The sequence below is a fragment of the Halyomorpha halys genome, unplaced genomic scaffold, assembly GCF_000696795.3.
Source record: "Halyomorpha halys isolate HHAL.00 unplaced genomic scaffold, Hhal_1.1 Scaffold2226.1, whole genome shotgun sequence".
NCBI lineage: Eukaryota > Metazoa > Arthropoda > Insecta > Hemiptera > Pentatomidae > Halyomorpha > Halyomorpha halys.
Window position 1 is genome coordinate 55711 of NW_027112210.1, and position 20341 is coordinate 76051.

General features: G+C 32.0%; 1 protein-coding gene across 1 annotated transcript in view; it reads right to left on the reverse strand.

Annotated features, from left to right (window-relative positions):
* The window catches only part of Noa36 (zinc finger protein 330 homolog Noa36), a 24539-nt gene extending 8140 nt beyond the window's left edge, over positions 1-16399 (reverse strand). The window contains exons 1-5 of the mRNA XM_014437038.2: positions 16044-16399; positions 15632-15651; positions 14995-15145; positions 8882-9113; positions 6613-6777 (exon numbers count right to left, since the gene is read on the reverse strand). Coding sequence (XP_014292524.1) covers positions 6613-6777; positions 8882-9113; positions 14995-15145; positions 15632-15651; positions 16044-16163 — 688 coding nt within the window. The 5' untranslated portion in view covers positions 16164-16399. The remainder of the gene's footprint in view (positions 1-6612; positions 6778-8881; positions 9114-14994; positions 15146-15631; positions 15652-16043) is intronic.
* Between the last annotated feature and the right edge of the window lie 3942 nt (positions 16400-20341).

The window sequence follows — 20341 nt, forward strand, 5'->3', positions numbered from 1 at the left end:
ATTGACAGTACATCCCCGTACAATAGTCCATTGTGGGCGGTAAAAAAGAAGAGTGCGCCTGGTAAAGTTTTTTATGGTAAAGATGTTGGTATCACTCCCAACATCTTTACCATAAAAAACTAAACACAGCCAAAAATCTTATTCAGTTGTTTTTCTCTCTCTGATTCCCAATTTCATGATACTAACTATCTCCACATTAAACAAATTCTCTTTAACAACAACTTCCCTCCTAAAATCATCGACAAACTCATTTACAATTATAAAAACCGTACCCCTTCTACACAACATTCTCTACAATTTTTTTCTATCCCCCTATATATTACCTTATATCCCCTTTCTTACAGATAACATTCATAAACAATTATGTTCCTCAATCCCGAACCTTCAAAGCCCATAACAAACTGTCTTTTATTTACACCAATCTTAAAGATCCTATTCCTCCTCAATACCGTTCCCATGTTGTGTACCATATACCCTATTCCACTACTAATTGCAACACATCCTACATTGGTGAAACAAAAAATTTGCTTAAAGACCGCATAACCCAGCACAAATATTCCGTCTCCTCCCGTAACTTCATGGATTCAAAATTATTCGAACACAGCTTAACACTCAAACACTCTTTTGATTTTGACAATACTAGCCTCTGTCCCTAACCACGACAAACGACTGTTATCCAGATGCATTTTTATACAATTAGAAGCTTCCCCAGTCAATCACAAAACGACCAAACGAAACCTATCCCTAGCCAATTCCCAAATAGTTAACTTATTAAAGCATCCATAATTTTTTTTATCTATTATTATTAATTTTTTTTTATTATTATTAATTTTTATTCATAATTTTACATATCACTGGTTTAATGTTTTTTAATCTGTAACTTTACTTCTATTTTATCATTTTTATTTTATATCAACTGTTTTGTCTTAACAGTCTTTTCTGACAGTTACGTTTCTATTAAATCCTTTGTCCTTCCGTCGCCCATTCTAGTGTGCCTTTCTACCAATCAATCAATCAGTATTAGCCAACTTTCTCCGCTTGACTGTTAGTTTCTTCTCTCGTTCTCATATTTCTTATATTATTCATTTCCCATTCTCCATATTCCTTCTTCTACTTTTTTCCTATTTTAAATATGTTTTCATTTTCTGTCATATTGTTCAATTTGTAGATTCAATATTTGTTTTTCCTGTTTTTTAGACACTACTTACATATCTTCTTACCTACATAATATTATATTTCATCTTTCACTGTTTTCAATCTGCTACCACCTAATTCCATGATTATCAATCAATTATTTTTTATTATTCAATTATCAATTATCAATTTTTTACTACTACTCTAAATGTTGGTGTTATCTCTTTTGTTCTATAGCCCTGATGAAGACCTGAAACTCGGGTCGAAATGTTGGCATAAATAAATATATTTTTGTTTATTTATGTTGTTCATTGCTTACTGCACCCCCCAACCATCTTCTCCAATCGATAAAAAAATATATTAAGAGGTGAAGTGATTAAGTTTATTACTGCCTTAATGATGATATCGGTAAAGTAAACAAAGACATGTTCTATGAAGAACTGCAATGGATGATAGATAATACTGAATGTTTGCTAATAATTTCGAGAAGTAAAATTAAACTTAAATATCAGAGTGGGTAAAGACAATCTAATATGGAATAGAGTAAAGATAGCCAATTAGGTAGAAGGGGGGAGTCCTTGGAAGACAAAAAAAAAGTTCTGAAGAACTACAGAAAGAACTCTAAAATACCAGATGAACGATCTATATAAAAACATCATTATACAATAAAAAGAGATATATAAGTTAGTTAATAAAGAGAAACTGAACAGAAATTAAAAATAAATTTACTATTATTTGGCACCTAGGAATAAATTAAAATATCTTATCAATGCTAAAATAAAACATGGATGGAAAATCAGCAATGATCATCATTTCTTTTAGTAATGAGTATTATAGTTCAAGTGATCACAACATGAGAAAAGTAGTAAGTAGAAGAGTTCCAACTCAGCTCAATATAAAAGGATAAAACCTGAAAAAATCAGACTCTGCTAAAGGACATTAAGAGAAAGAAACCAACCATAGAAAGAAGCAGCCAACAGGATCGAAAAAATATAGAACAATGTTGGTATTCATTCAAGGAAATTCGTAAGAGGAAAAAATGGTAGTATTTTACAAGTATTAGTAATAATCAGATTATGGACCATTTTCAAGAATTTATAAAACAAGAAAGGGATAATGATAGTTCTAATGTGTATTATTTAACTTGAAAAGGAAACAATTATATCAAGGAGGAAGAGTCCTTAGGCAGAATTAAACTAGAAAGAACTCTAAGGGATAATTATGTAACTCCAGATTATAAAACTCATCAGGAAAAAAGGCAAACTGGTTTATTTACATTATACATACATCAAAATCAAGTTTCAATGTAAAAGAAATTATCAATTATTATTAAAATATTTAAAAATGAGATAATCGAGAATGTTCAAACCATTGAAAAATATTGTTGGAGAAATGGATAAAGCTCTAGACAATAATAGTAACAGCTAACAACTGAAACTATTAAATTATAAAAGAAATATTGTGTAACCTGCAGTCAAAGTTCCAGTGACAATGTAATCTAAAACTACTGTAAAAGGATTTATGAAGAAAGAATGTTGAAATTAACATAGATAAAACAAAAATAATGACTATAGTACATATAAAAAAACAACAACAGTGTATGCAGAAGGCATTACAGATACTGAAATATGTGAGTCCTTAAAGCTGGCCAATTCTACAATTATATCAATTAAAGATGAAATAAACAAAAGAGAAGTGTCTAGAAATACAGTAGAAATTTCATAAAAATCCTATTTCCACTCCATTTTGACATACTTTTGCGAATTATGGTGTCATTAATCTAGAAAAATAAAAGTAGATACAATCCTAAGAAATTATATGTCAAAGAAAACAAAGGGTAAAACCCACAGAAACCAAATAAGGAGTAGAATAACAAGGTTTGGGCATGTGATTGGGATGAAAGCAAGTTTGCCAAGGAAAAGGTGAAAAGACTAAGGGACAGGCATGGAAAAAAATGCTAAGTCATTAAGGAGTTTTGTAAAAGTAGAGGACTGGATTGGCACTTAAGACCTGAAACGGCTTTGCACTGAGACAATAGTGTCCAAGTTGTGTAACTCACACAGCATCAAAAGTAGAAGACGGCTTGATCAAAAATATTTGTATTGTTAATATTACTTTGTTGATATAGCTAAAATTTAGCATAACATACTATAGTAAACGGAGCTAGAGAAATATAAAAAACAAACAATATAAAGTATAAACTAATTAAATTCATTAATGACCGAGTATATTCTTAATATATTACTTATTGTGAAACTAATTCTTCCTTTTCATTGTATTAATTTCTTATTCATTTGTCTTCATCATTTCAGTGTCTTTACACATCTTAAGGATTACTATACCAATAATGTTAATTTTTTGTTTCTTTCTAAAACCCGAAATTTTATTAGAAAGAGATTGCCAAGATTGCAGTCAAGAAAAACATTTGAGAAAAAGATCTGGAAAAGGACCGTTGTTGTTGGTGGAGGTGTACAGGAGGAATAACAATTTTTTTTATTTATTCTTCCTGTAAACCTTCACTAATCACAATAGCCCTGATGAAGACCTGTAGTGTGAGTCAGTGCAGACCTGCAGTGTGAGTCAAAACATTGGCCATTAATAAATAGTTGATACTATCAATTGTTTTTCTTGATTATAACCCTGACCATATCCTAATTCATGTATGTTTAATCATCTATATATGATAAAATAATTTTTAATAAATATTATGTTATTATATATACATGAAACATTTTTATACATATAACAATTTCTTTAATATTGGAAGATTATTAGTTGACTATATGTGATGATTGTAGGAAGATGGTCCAGATGGTGGTCAAAAAGGAACAAAAATAGTAGAAAAAACTATTTATTAGTAACTGATGTTTCATCACAACTGAGTCCAGAAACTAGAATGGTGGTTAGCCGTATACGGGAAAGGCTCAGAGTTCCAAAGTGTTTCCGTTGGGAGTACGGACACATAGCCCGGAATTGTGTTGGAAAGGATAGGACCTCCCTCTGTCGAAACTGTGGAAAAGCGGGTCACAAAGCTACTGACTGTGACCAGAAACCTGAATGCGCATTATGTGCGGGAAATGGAGATGGTTGCTTCCGAGCCTACCAGTATAGGTTTAAGCTCGATGAGACTGGAGAATGTCCATTGTTCCCAGAAACGGAAGAGAGTGCAGAACACGTTTTCTTCTTTTGTCACCGCTTTCATGAAGAAAGAAGAGACTTCTGAAGCGTTTGCGGCTCAGACCCAACAGCAGATAATATTGTCAATATTATGCTGCTTAACCAAGATTATTGGATGGCAGGCCAACGATTTGCTGCACAGGTGATGCAGAAGTTAAGAAATGAGGAGAGAGATAGGCGAACCAGGAGATGAGGCGGCACTCAGCCAATCACCCCCATGATGTAATGCCTAACGGCGGTCCCGTGAAGGGTGAGAAACAGGTGTAGGGTGGTGGTTTTAGTGGGTAAGAATCCCACACACGGATAGGTACGGGCCTATCCGTGTCTTTTGAAGATTTCCACTGACCCTCGTAAAAAAAACAAAAAAAAAAACACACACATATATGTAAATTATATTCATAATTTAAATAACTGTGGTGCTGCTATACTGGAGCAAGCCTAAAAGGTAGCTGTACCCCTAGCAGTACCCAAATGAACTAATACGAGGAGGTTACATAAAATGTTTTGTTTTTGTTTTCAATTGATGAGTTTTAGTATATGTTAGTAACTTTGTTAAAATTATTTCAATTAAGTGTAATAGTTCACTATTTGATTAACTAAAAACTGTAGAAAGGGACTTTTATTCTATTCTATTGTTTTAGGTAAGTAGAATAGTGATGTATTTGATGTAAGTACTTCTGTCATAGCTCTGCAACTTTTTATTTATAATAAACTATTGTTTTAGCAATCGTCTACTGTCTACTTTCTTCAGAATTACATATATATAATTATTGGTTAAGATATACACAAAATGTTAAAATTATAGGTAATGTAATCCTAATGATAGTGAAAAGACCCTGAAACATCAAAGACAAATGAACAAGAAATAAAAACAGTAAAAAAAGAAGAATTAATATATTACTATAATATGGAAAACTGAGTCAAAACAATATTCACAATGAAAATTCTTTGTTTGTAATGTATCTTTGGGTATCAACAACTGTATTGGAAGGGATTAAACAATAAAAATTTATTTATCACAAGGAATAGTTTCTTATTCATTTCATTATCTCCACAGCTCTTGATGGAGCATAGGGTAATAGGAGCATCTATTCTGCTTTTCCAGCTAAAATTTCACTTAGTTCTTGTCATGTTTCACTGGCCTGATCAAGGTTCTTTTCTTCAGATCAATGCCACATCTCTCTGGGTATTTCTATTCTTCCTTTTTTTCATGGAGGTTTTTTTATTTTTTATTTCAAGATAGATAAGAAACTACTCTTAGGTTCTCCATAGGTCTTCCTCTCTCCTCATTAGAAATCTTTTCAGGCCACCAGATTCCCAGGATATTTTGCAAGCTGTAAATGATGAAGGTTTAAAAAGGTTCAGTAATCACAAGGTTCAGTTTTAGTTACTTTCTAGGTGTTACTATCGTTGAGTAGGACTGACTTAACGTTAGTATTGAACAATCTTGGTTTTGTCTTCTTAGAGAGTTTCTTGTTCCTTCAAATGATATATAGTCCAAGAAATGTCCCATTTTCTTTTTTGTTTCAGCTTTTAACATCCACTGTGCCCCTATCTTTAGTAACCATACTTCCCTGACAGATCAATGATTCAGCTTGTTCCACAGCTTCCCTCACAACAAGTGGATGCCAATATCATTCATTCATGTGCTCTCCTTTCTTTCACCAATGTTGATCAGATGCTCAAATATGTGTGCAATTCGGCTTACTGAATTTAACTTGCCTTGCAAAATGTTGGTTTAGTTAAGATCTTCAAATCTTTCTCTCAGACCCTTCAGGAAGTGGAATCTTTGTCTGCAAAGAGTAGCTCTCTTGATGCTGTTGAGAAAAATCATAAGAGAGTTAGAGAAACATACATTCAAGCTCAACACCGATTAGACAAAATTCGACAGCAACCCCTCATGGATAGCTTGACATTCATATCCTTCATACAAGCTTATAATAAGGCTGACTATCTTCTCTGGGATAAAAAGTTTTTTATAATTTTTTTTCCTCATAAGTTGTTTAATTGATATTTTTTGTTTTAAAGAGAACTTAATCACCTCTAAAATAACCTTCCATATAATTTACTATAAAATATTTTGATTATTTGGTAAACAGCCCCTAGAGACAGAAACTCTACACAATAAAAAAAATTACCCATCTGAGAGATAGTCGTGGCACACAAACAAATCACCAAAAATGACTGTTTTGAACTCAGGGGCTCTAAAACACATAGATCTCTTTGGTAATACTCTAAAATACAATACTTTCCTTTCCATATAGTGGTAGGGAAATAAAAATAAAAAGTAAAAAAACTCACTTGACATGCTTAAATCCTTTGTACAGGATGTTTCATAACCACATTTTGGACAAGGAATTGCTTTATTTTTATCATACTTGAATCCTTTTCTTCTGATATGGTCCTCACAATAACATGTCTTGCAGCGAAGACATGAATATTGGCCTAATTTGTTGCAAGATTGACCTATTAACAAAGTAAATCACTAATAAATAAATGACCAAATTCACATATCTAAACATACAGATTTACAATATTTAAATTAATGAGGAGAAGGTAGCAAACAATTATAAATGAATGAAGGTTAAGCATATTTAGTTTTATTTCTCAAGCCACAACCGAGATTTCACCATAAGCCAACTCACTATGCAAAATAAATTGCAATTAAAAATAACCGTGTCAGTATACTTCTGGATGCTAGTTAGTAAAGGAACAGAGTTAGTACATTATGCCTTCCTTATTAATACATATTTATTACCCCAATCAACAAACCAATAGTAGAGGAGATATAGGATTTTGGGTGGAACTAATTCCCACTAATACAGGTTTTGAATTTTTTGTGAAAGTGTAGAAAAATCTCAGTATTCAAAGGACATTTTTTTTTGGCCTTCTATTTGAATTTATTTTTTTTAAATCTTGGGTGGTGTCTATCAACAGAAAATTTCATACTGGAAAAGACTGATATTGATTTTAAACAAAATCAAAAAATTTAAAAATAAATATAAATAACAAATTATGGCCAAAAAAATAAAAATCCTAAAATTTTTCACTTAGTGTATAGTATCTTCAATAATTACCAGAAACAGTTTATCAAAAACTAAAATTTCTTCAAATAACAGGAAATCAATGATTCGAGAATTTATTTTAGCAAATATGGAAACTGTTATTATTACAAAAATAATTATTAGAAACTACTTTACGTTACATTTACCTGGATTCAATTTGAGTGATAATAGACATCTGTTCATCTATTATTGGGTCATTTCATAAGAAATGTCCGTCTTAACTATTTCAGAAATTCAAAGTGGGATTAGTGGACTTTTGCTGTTTACTACGTTTATGTTAATAGATTATAATAATCCATTATTAATCCTCACTTTTTTTATAATATTTACTATCATTCTAATTAATTGCACAGTATTTAGAATGCCAACTTAATAAGTGGCAGCAGCTGGAGTGTTATAAAACATGTGTTTCACTGCTCAAGAGGCGAGCCTTTTCTCAAAAGGATAACACATGTGATGAAAAGTGGATTGTATTTTACAACAGGCATTGGTCAGGACAGTAGTTAAATTTGCACCAAAAAAAAGTATTAGTTTCTGTGTGGTGGTCAATGGTTAATAGAAAATTAATTTCTTTTAAGGAAAACATTGAAATATTAAGTGTGTTACAAATAAACAATGGTTTCTAATAAAATGGAGAAAGTTGTTTATTTAAAAAAAAAAAAAGGAAATATTTAATGTTTACAACAAAAAAGTGACTGAGAATTTATAGTAATTCAAAAAACCTAAGTGCAAGCACCCTTTGAGTAACTCTCAAACTAAATTAATTTTTGCAAATATTTCAGGGATTATCTGACATACAAATGTCTATTAGCAATCAAATTAAAGTTGGGTAAATGTACCATAAAGTAGTTCATAATGATTATTTTCGCACAGTTTTCATAATACTCGCCAAAATAAACTCAAAATTTGGAAAAAACAATTTGGTTTTTGACAAATTATATCTCAGTAAGTAATGATCACAAAGAGCTGCTATGAAAAACATCTTTTATAGTGTGATAGATCACTTTAAAGATATTGATCACTAAATGAAAATTTTTGGCCACAATTTTTTTCAACATGAAATCTGTAAATTGATACCATCCAAGATTTGTATGCACTGTGTGCAGAGGAATAAGCAACATTAAACAGCCAAGATGACAAGAATAAATATTTTAATATAATTCAAGTAATACTAAATGACAAATGTACAATATAGTACTAACACAAGGGATCAATCTGAAAATGGAGATAAGTCCAAAATGTCATTATATTAATAATGAAAGGATGGTTAAAGTTGTAAGTTTTTTTTTTTAATTTCCCAGAGATTATTATATACAAAAATTATAACTCTTAGACAAACATATTATTTTGAAGTATATAATAATATAATTTCACTCCACATAGAAAAAAAAAGTTGCAAGATAAAATTATCTGTTTGTAACAATTTTATCATGAATATTATAATAATATAATATAATAGTCACAATAATACAATAAATATTTGATAAAAGGAATAAATATCTTACATTTATAGTTCTCTGATTCAAGAACTTGGCATGAAGCTTGATGTTCAAATTGATCATCTTCACACAAAAAATTCGAACAAAATGAACATTTGAATACTCGTCCTCCATGGTCCCATACTTCACGGTCACATTCTATACAAACCGCTTCCTGGAGAGGGCAAGTACATGCATGGGAAGAAAGACATTTGCGTCCATGGCAAACAAATGCTTCACAATAATCACATATAGCTCCCTGAAACATGATTATTTTTTTAAAAAAGAGAATCTATATGAAATATATTCTAATCACATTACCTCTTTATGGTTCAATCAGAATTTATTTTTACCAAGTTTTATGTTTTTAAATACAAATATGGGCACTTAACTTTTAATTAAAACTGGTTTAGGCTTACAGTTTATTAAGTAATTTGACAAAGAATTTATAATTATTTGATCTTAGTTTCATTGACTGAGCTTTGGTAATATGTTAGATACATAGTGGAAACTTAACATTGTATAATAATAATAACTCATACCTAATTGCAACATGTCACAATCCACCATTAAAAGTAACAAAATTACAGAAATATGAATGGCTTATTTAAAAAAAAATAACTTTAATGAATTATAAAAGGAAGATCATTTAGAAAGAAAACTCAAATAGATTGGAAAAAGATAGTCCAGGTGGCGATTAATAAAGATATCAAAATAGTAAAAGAAAACTATTTATTGTTAACCAACGTTTTGTCCCACTTTGCAGGGCTTCATCGGAGCTGATAAGAATGATGTTCTGTTACCAACGAAACCGGTTGGTAAAACTCAAATAGTGTTAAAATTATTTATATTGAGCCAACATTTTGCCCCAAATTACAGAACTTCTTCAGGTATAAAAAAGATACAAACACCTAAATGATGTAAACATAAATGAACAAAGTAAATGAAAAATTAAAAAGATGTACAGTGAAACATGAAAATTAAATAAGAATATTAAAAGGTTTTAGACAATTAATGAAAATGGAAAAAAATAACTGATAGAAAAGAAGAAATATAAAATACAGTACAAACTAAAAGATGGAAAAAGGGGGATAACAGAATAGAATCAATAATAAAGGAAGATAATGACTAAGATAGGAAACATTCTCAACCCCATACTTACTTTTATTACTTCATATTTTATATTTACTATCCATTCTTTTTCTTTTGCATTTTTATATCTTATTTTTACTTTAAATTCATATGTTACTTCCAACTTAAATATACTTACATTAATTACTTTATTATTAATGTTACTATTATATAATTTACACACTTCTGTACCCCTATTTACTTTGTATATTGTCTTTTCTTAGTGCATCCATTCTTTTAACTTTATTTCTTTTGTTTATTCTATCTGTGTATATTTATAATTTATTTTTTATTATTTTTTTTTTTAAATACATATTGTAATATTCAAAGTAAATAAAAGGAAATTTAATAGTTTTTATTTATTCTCAGATCTAAAATATAGTTTTGAAGATGACAAGGTTAAACGAAAAGATTAAATATTAAATAGACATGTTTTTATTTAAAAGTATATATAATATTTTGGACTTATAATCTCAGGGCGGGTTTTCTAGGCAATTGGAACACTTAACTTTAATAACACATTTATAAATATACTTAATTATATGTTGAGCAACACTAAACAATTTTTACTCTACTTAGATGACTGATGGTTTTCTTTGTTTTCCATCTCACAAACATCCACTAACTGTAAACAAAGCATTGGTCTGCTAAAAGTTTTCAACACACTTCTCATCCACCGGCAATCAAAACAAAGAATACCTTATTTTTCTTGAGTGATTCTAGATGTCTTCTTTTACTCTAGAAGTTTACTACTGACCATAGACAAAGGGTGGTCTACGTCATCTATTCCTGGAAATGTCCTCATTTCCTGGACAGGTCCAATCCACCTGCCATCCAAACAACCAGTGATCCAAACCAAGCTTTGTTCCTTCCCCTTGCCTAGAATTGGATCTTTATAGGTGTTCCATCTCAAGATCAATTGTAGCACAACGGTTTTGAGTTTTTGGTTGTGATTTTCTTTATGAATATTATTCTTTAACATTTATTATCACAATCTATTTTTTCTTAAATCTACTGTAACAACAATTATGATGGGAAGATAAATAAAGTTTAAAATATTTGAATCTGGTCAACATCGCAGTGATTCTACCGACTTCAGAATGGCACCACGAACTTGGCTTTGAACGATGTCTTTTGGACTCCATATTTTACTGATGAAAATAGGTTAGCTTGCTTTTTGGTTTAACAAAGCAAATGAACAATATTGAAATGATACATAAAATAAAAACATATTAAAAATCCATTATACATAAAATATAACTATTTACTCAAAAAGAGGATATTACAATATTTATTTCCTCCTATTATGTACATTATCATTTAATGTTTGTCTATTTTTAATATTTCCTTTAATTTTCTAATACTGTTTCCTTTAAAATTATTTTCAAACGTAATGTATTTTAACTATCAATCCCCTTTACTTCCCTATAACACCCTGTCCACTTTCGCACTGACTTCCAGACCGTTAGGTATATTTCCTATCTTGCTCATTATTTTCCTTTATTCTTGATTTTACACTTATCCTCCTATTTCCATCTTTTAGTTTGTACTGTATTTCATATTTCTTCTTTTTTATCTGTTATTTTTTTCCGTTTTCATTAATTGTCTAAAATCTTCAAAGAGTTTTCTTTGACCGAACCCAGACCATCTTCCGTTTATTATTTATTACACATGGTCAATCAGCGATCTTCTAGTATGTTTCTATAATACAAAATAAAAAATTAAATAATGACTTCAATACTCAAGGAGGATTTTAAGTTATTTATAAATAGCTAATTCATATTGAAAGACGAATTATACAGGAAAGTTGTGGAATGGGAAGCAGTAAGTCCATGCATAATTGCAGCTCATATAAATCTGAGGATTGGGAATTGGGCTTTAATACAGGTTTATGCCCCGACAAATGATGCTAACATACTAGATAAAGAGTTATTTTATAGCGACCTTAAACGAACAATCACTAAAGCTAGGATCTGCAATCTGAACAGGCAAGGATTACCTAAGAGCACATAAAGTGATGGGATTCCATGATGGAGAACACATTAAAAATGAAAGTGGGCAACGACTCATAGATTTCTGCATTAAAAATGATCTACTACTGGGGAATTCGTTCTTCCCGCATAAGCTGGTCCATAAGACTACCTTTTCAGCCGCTGGGAGAAATGTCGACAGTGTCATAAACTATTTCATCAACAGCCACGACATAAGAAGATATTTTTCAGATGTAAAAATAATTAGAGGTGTAGAAATAGGAAGTGACCACATGCTCCTGGTTGCTGATACCTGAGTACTCAAGGAAAGAAAGCAGAAGACGAAAGCTTACTCAAGGATTGAAGACGGAGACATCATTACATGAATCAGTTTAGTATGGATGATCACCACTTAACCAACGGAAATGGAAATTGGAATAAGGAAGAGTATGACGAGGTGATTGAGGAAGAGGATGTAGAGAGAGCCTTATACAAAATGAGAACAGGAAAAACACCATGACAGGATGGTGTAGTAGCTGAATTAATAAAGAATGGCAGTCCTGAACTGGAGCGAGCATTAAAGTCCATTTCCAGAAAGCCTGGGCTGAAAAAGGATTCCAACGGATTGAGAATATAATATTATTATACTAATTCACAAGAAAGGATGTAAGACAGAATGCTCTAACTACAGACCCACATGCCTCTCGCCAGTTGCATACAAGCTATAAACATCCACATTGGTGGGTCATTTAAGAGCACTAGTTGAGAACCTAATAAGAGAAGAGCAAGCTGGGTCCAGACCTGTATTTCTCATTAAGAAAAATTTTACAGAAATCCTGGGACCTGGATGAAAATATGTACCTGGTTTTCCTTGACCTCAAATCTGCCTTTGACTCTGTTCCACGAGATGAAGTATGGGAAGCTCTCAGAGCAACGAAAGTTTCGAGAAACCTGACAGAGGCAATTAAATTTACATATCAAGAGGCCAAAGGAATATTCAGGCTGAATGGGCTAGAATCAAATTATTTCAATATTGCAAAGGGGGTCAAACAATGAGACAGCCTAAGCCCATACATCTCCATGATAGTATATCTGCCCATACTTTTGTATGGAGCGGAGTGTTGGATAATAACTGACTGACAGGAGAGCAAAATCACCGCTGCTGAAATGAAATTTTTGTGAATGATGGTTGGAAAAACAAGGAGGGACCGAGTTCGCAATGAAAGGATTCGTCAGGAGTTGCAGATAGCCCCACTGAAAGAGATCCTGGAAGCTCGACAGCCGAAGTGGTTCGGCCATGTTATCAGGATGGACGACCACAATGATCCTCTAAAGACTATGGAATATGTCCCAGATGACAGAAGACCAAGGGGCTGCCCTAGGATGTCATATCTCGATTAAATTGAACGACTCTGTAAGGCAAGGGGGAAGAACCTCTGACAGGCAATGAACCTGGCAAGAAATAGGGAGGAGTGTAATTTCTGGCTGAATGCTCTTCTACGCTGAGAGGCACTAAAGAGGAAAGCTAAAGAAGAAATAAATAAATGGCTAATTACACGACATTAAACCGGCTACATACTATAATAATAAATTAAATTCATTGTTAATTAATATGAAGGATGGTATAGAAAAATCGATAAACAAAATTTATAATAAATATAAATTTTAATTTATAATCATTGTAATTTGTAATTATAACTGGTTATATATAAGTGAAATTAAAAAAAAAAGTAATAAAAATTTTACAGTAAAAATAGTGCAATATATATAATCTTTAAAATAATCACAATGTTTAATTTAAAAATCCTATAAATGGACACCAAAAATATGAATTACCATGTATAGATATCAACGTATTCAAGATACTGAATATAGATTAAACCATCAAACTAATAAATAAAATAAGTTAATTAGCAATTTAATTAATAATCAACTATTAAAATTTAATTAATAATCAACTATAAAAGAATTTGAAAATTTTAACAATGACAAAATAGTGCTAATAGTACTGTTAGAATTAGTCTAAATCTTATAAATCATGTGATAATAAAAGAGAGAACATATATAATTTTCCTCTTCAAATTTTAATTGTTAATATTATGACAAAATATAAGATTATTTTGTCAAATATTATTTTATCATTATCAAGATAAATCCAGATGATGAGGGAAAACATTGTAATGCTGAAATACCATATTAATAAATAAAATTTTGAAAGGAAGAAAATAGTTCACATACTATTCTATATAAAAAATATATTTGTGAACATAAAACGAAAATCAGCTTCAGTTCATTTGAAGGTTTACGAAACAATTGTTTGTTAGGATTGCTCTAAATACTTCACATTTATGTCTTTTGTCGATCAATCGTTTCTCAAAAAGTACAAATTGTTTATAATCCAAACAATGGTTTTTATGTTTCACCTAAAATATTTAGGTATAGAAACATAAAGATTCATATTATAATTTTTAATCAATGAAGTTTTCATATTTTTCTTTGTAAACTATATTTAATAAGATAATATAACACGTTAAATGCCCTCAAGAACATGGAGCTTGTATACAAAATCAATAAACTCTGCTATGGTGAGAGAAAAGGAAAAAAAAAAAGGAAGATGATATAACACAAATCAGATTATTAATAAAGTCCAATATTAACATTTAAATGATTACTAGCCATGACAAAAAAAAAATTTAATACTATTAAATAGTATATATTTATAATTACTGTAACATTTTCATTTTGTTATGTTTTTATTATTGTGTACTATCTATAAAGCTATTTTTTCTAGCTCATTATATTATTCCTGTATTTACAAATTGAAAGATTTATAATTCTTTCTTGTTCTGTTTAATCAATATAGTGTATTATTTTTTAACCAGTAAATACTGGTATAAGAAATAAAAAAAAAAAAAAATCTGCCATAAAAACAACATGTAATGCCCGTAGAAAATAAAAGTTAAAGATAACCAAACTAATTTTTAACATTAAATATGCTAACCCTACATGAACAAAATTCTAAGTAAATTTTAAACTTACCACCATAGCCATTCCAGTTGTGAATACACCTGGATGCTTAACCACGCAATCCCCTGTTTTAAGTAAACACTTTACTTTCCCACAGTGTGCACAGACAGGAAGTCTTTGAACACTTCCGCAAAAATAGCAAAATGCTCTGTTCTTCTGTTTTCTAAAAACAATGCAACATTAGAAAAATATGAAGCTAATATTTCATAGATTAATTGGTTAAAAAAAATGTTTGTAACAAAGAAATTTTCACAAATAAGAAAATATACATGTAGTCAAAGTGTATAATAACTTAATACAATTTAGTATTAATAACAATTGTTTTAATAACTTACAATTTATAGAAAATAATAACTGTAATAAATGAAATAAAAAAGTTTCTGGTAAGTATACAACAGGAGAGAAATTGTCAGCAAATACACATTATGATGAACAAAAAACATTTGTTACTACTCATATAAAATTAATAAAACTAAATAATCAATGAAGGATTGACAAATCAATGACTTTTATTTTTTTAGCAAATCAAAGAAATTACTAAAGAATTATTGAAACATATTTCAAATTACTTAAATGTATTCAGTTAATTAAATATATATTTGTGACACATTTTGCTGTATGAGACCAATATTAAAAAATTTAAACTCACCTTTTGCATTTATCACATTCCTAAAAAAAAAAAATAAATAATTGTATTAGAATTTAATATAATTTACTATAAAATAACCAAATTTAGAGAGATAAAAATACTTATTCTGAAATCAACAAAATTAAATAGTAAAAATTAACCACACGTATGAAACCAATCTACACCAGTATTATAAGCCAATAGACAATTACATACTAATTCACCAAACTATTTACTGATAATCAAATAATACTTCACAGATAACTTTTTTATTTATTGAAAAGTTTAAAAAGCACCATTTGAATAGACAATTCTTGAAATATATATCTGTAGACAAAGTATATTAATGTCCAACTATAAATGAATACATGCCCCAGTTCTAAATGAATAAAGCTACACTTGTTTAAAACAACACATAAGTATTTATACTCACCATAGACACATTACATGGGTATTTTCCAAAATCTAAATTGTCTCTCGCAGTTCTTATGTCTTTTTGGCGAATCTTTTGCTTTTCTGCTTTTTTTCTTTGCCCAGTTTTTTTGTTTGGCATTTTTTGAAGGAAAAAATTTCGTATATACTTTAAAATTTAGTTAATTACAATTGCCCATTAATTTTAGATGAATTGATGCAATAAATTCATTAGAAGTAATTTTAACTACAGTGCTTGCTGTATTGGATTTTCATTTAGATTTGTTAAAATTTTATGTAAATGTAAATTTTAAGTGTATGTTAAGTGGAATGCTATGTATAGAATTTAGTGTTTGTGAAAGGGAGTAGGTTATACTTGATCAGGTTACATCGATTTTTTAAGGGATTAGTGTTTAAGCCAAGAGGATTACTCTTTACTCAAACAAAAAATTTACTTCTTGGAAGCTAATTAATAATGTTAAAAGTTAGTGAATACTGTCCGCTGGATTTAATTGTATTTATTTCCTTTGACGGTTTTACAATATTTTTTTTTATTAAACTTAAGTTGAGAATTACATAAATGTAAGATACATTAATTTAAATTTAATAATAAAAAATATCTACTATAATGAACGCCAAAATACCATTTAGCCATCAATAGAAAATAGCCTGACCAGATCAAAATTCTGATAAAGATTAAGTCACTTTTTTAAAATATATTTGAGCTATAATCAAAACAACTGTTTCGATAGATGTTATTATATCGCTTCTTTGATTGATTAGTGCCATATCTGACAAAAAAAGCTTTGGTTTTATTTTGAAATGGACGTGTTCCTAAGATATTACCGTAAATAGGGATTTCTTTCTCTGCTATGGTCCCCAATAGACTGTCCCAAAGCTTGTACTGTTGCTAAGAAGCAACCACAGTCAACGGGATAATCTAGTACAACAGTAGTATACGGGACAGTTTTGTACATATATCCTTTTTTTTTTCATATATACCACTGTCCAAGCAAACCAGTGGTATATCTGACAAAAAAAGTTTTGGTTTTATTTTGAAATGGACGTGTTTCTAAGATATTACAGTAAATAGGGGTTTCTTTCCCTGCTATGGTCCCCAATAGACTGTCCAAAAGCTTGTACTGTTGCTAAGAAGCAACCACAGTCAACGGGACAATCTAGTACAACAGTAGTACACGGGACAATTTTGTACATACATCCTTTCTTTTTTTCTTCATATATACCACTCTCCAAGCAAACCAGTGATATGTTGTCCTCAATTTTAAGGGGGGGGAAATATTTTACCTCTATTTCTATAAAATATGTGTTGTGCTATAAATTTATTTTGAAATTATTATAGATCTTTTCTTCATTGGTTACGATATTGCCTTTGCGCAAGGTTTTTTTTTGTCCCTCATTCTCTGTGAGTCCTCCAGCAAACATGCCATCAATGTATAAACCGCCTTCAGCGGACCCTGTAACCCCTTTTAAAATGCCATCCGGGAACTCAAGATTGTATAAAATGTTTGTATATATGTAATCAATCTATTATCTAGATGTTGTATAATAAAATATTCAGAGGAAAGAAAATATATATATATATATCTTTTCATAGCCTTTTATTTTTTGTTTGTTTAAAGGCACGTATAAAACATTAGATACCCACTACACCACTTTCAATGCGTCAATATGGGACAATATTCTTGCCCAGGTATGTGAAAAAGGGACTTCAGTAATCTTTCCTACCAGCGCCGACAAAACGCTCATGGCCACTGTGGAGCGGTTTTACTACGAGAGCTGCGCCATCTATGAGCACCACATGAACCCCACTTCTTCAGGCATTCAGAACTTTACCGTACCTCCTGCCGTCTCTTCTACGGCAATAAATGATAGTCGTATGGTACGAGCACGACTACCGCAAATCAATCTTCTCCAGTTCGGTGGAAATCCTCAGGAGTGGCCACTATTTAGGGACAACTATAAGGCTCTCATTCATGAAGAAGCCACATTATCGAATTTGGAGAAGTTTCTCTTTATGGTCTCTTGTTTGAATGGACCAGTATGAGCACTAATTTTGAATGTAAGTATAACGGAGGATAATTATAACCAAGCCTAGAAACTACTGACGGACCATTATAATAATAAAAGAAAACTTCTTAATTCCTACTTGAAGCGAGTGCTGGATTTTAAGGTCATTACTGGAAAGCCTTATTCATCATCACTTAAGGCACTGTTAATGAAGGTGATTGAGGCTATCGACTCTTTAAAACATCGAGGTATACCTGATCTAGAAGAATTCCTGCTGTCATATTTGGTTCTCCGTTGTCTGGATCCAACAACTAAAATTCTCTTTGAAAAAAGTATGCTAAGATGGAATCCCCCAGTTATTCGGATTTATTTAATTTTATCAAGAGTGAATGGAAGTTTCTATATCCATGGCGACGAGTCAGAGCAGTTACAGGAATACAGGAAGAATAATAATCATCCATGTGATTCTTCTTTGCGACCTTATGGTCAACCAAGGAGCTCCTTTCTAAGCGGCAAAGCTGAGAGTCAGGGATCAATTCCGCATCGAACTCAGCGGAAACCTGTTGCGTGACGGACAACGACCGACTTTCGGGTATTTTTTACCTTAGCAGGTAATTGGGGGGATCAGGGATTTGTGTAAAATGGCTTTACTTTATAAATAGTACTGCATAAGTCCTCCTATTATTTTTTTTTTTAATCCTTGGAAACTTTTTATATTTAAAAAGTTATTAGTTTTCCTAAGATTTTGAATTTCAGGCATCTTTTAGCGCCTATGGAATATTTATTTTGGGACCTATGATAGATTTATTTTTGAGCCCTAGGATGAATATAATTTTTAGGCCATGAACGGATTTGTTTTGGGGGCCCGGGATGATTTTTTTGGATTCCGGGTATTATTTTCGTGACCCGGGCCTTATATACTTTCAATTTCTTGGGTAATTTGTTTGTATGGGTCATGGTGGATTTGTTTTGGGGGCCCGGGGTGGATTCATTTTTGGCGCTCAGGGCAGATTATTTTTGAGGCCCGGGGCTGATAAAATTTGAAGATTTTGGGCAAATATAAAAGTAAAATGTTTTCCTAGCTATCATCATTACAATTAGGAAGGTTGACATTGTCGCGACACTACCAATGAGCGAGCTGAAGAACCAACGCCTTCATCACTTTCCACGAGAGAGCACTATCCACTATCCTCCCAGTTTTGTAAAAATGTTGATTTACTGATTGAATTGTAAATGTTTTAATGTTCTAATTTATAAACCATGTAAATATTATAATAATTTTAAATGTATTATCTTAATAAATGGTCGTAAACAAAAGAATATACTGATTCACAGTAAAGTAATTTATTAAAGGCCGTGCCTCTTACCGGCCTTTGCATTTTTAACAGCTTGATTATCCCTCGGTTGCCACGGTGCCTACCCTAGGGTGGGAATACCGAAATGCATCAACTGTGGAAAGGACCATGTGGCGTCCTTCCGTGGTTGTGAAACGCGCACAAAACTCATGGAAAAAATGGAGGCTAGGAAGGAGCAGAGGACAGCAGCAAATGCGAGGCCACCGGCAACAGCTCGTACTCAACAACCCGCTACCACAACCACCAGACCACGAACCAATAGAATGGCGAGTGCAGCCACAGCTTACTCGTCATTTCTCCAGCCGTTCACAACAGCACCTGTATCAGAGCCCATAACAGATTCTCCAGCGTCGCCCGACCCGGAACAAATAGGAGCCCAGCAACCCCGTCCATCACCACCCAGCTCATTCGACCCACATCCCTTCATTACCACTGTGTTGACCCAGATGAACCACATGGTTAGTGAACTATGCTCCCGGATCATGAGGGACATGCAGACGTTCATGTCTGACATCATAAAAGAGATCAGGGGACAAAACTCACCATGAACTCATTCCGGGTCCTCAACTATAATTGCTGTGGCATTGCATCGAAACTAGAGGAGGTGGAGGTGCTCCTAGCGCTCACCGAACCGACGGTAGCAGTCCTCACTGACACCAGGATACAGGGGCGACCACCATATATCAGGGGATACCACGTAGCCACCGGTGACCTCCACGACCCACACGGTGGTGTCCTCATAGCTGTCCGCCATGGCATCCGGTGGAAGAAGATCCCGCCACCTCTGAACATCCAGGACGCCCGGATAAGTCATATCACCGTCCAAGTACTGATGCACCAGCCCACCAACATCACGGGAATCTACCGGCGTCCTAGAGGGTCAGTACGGGAACTGCGGCAGCTCTGGGGCAAGGACGAACCACTGGCTGGTGGGAGA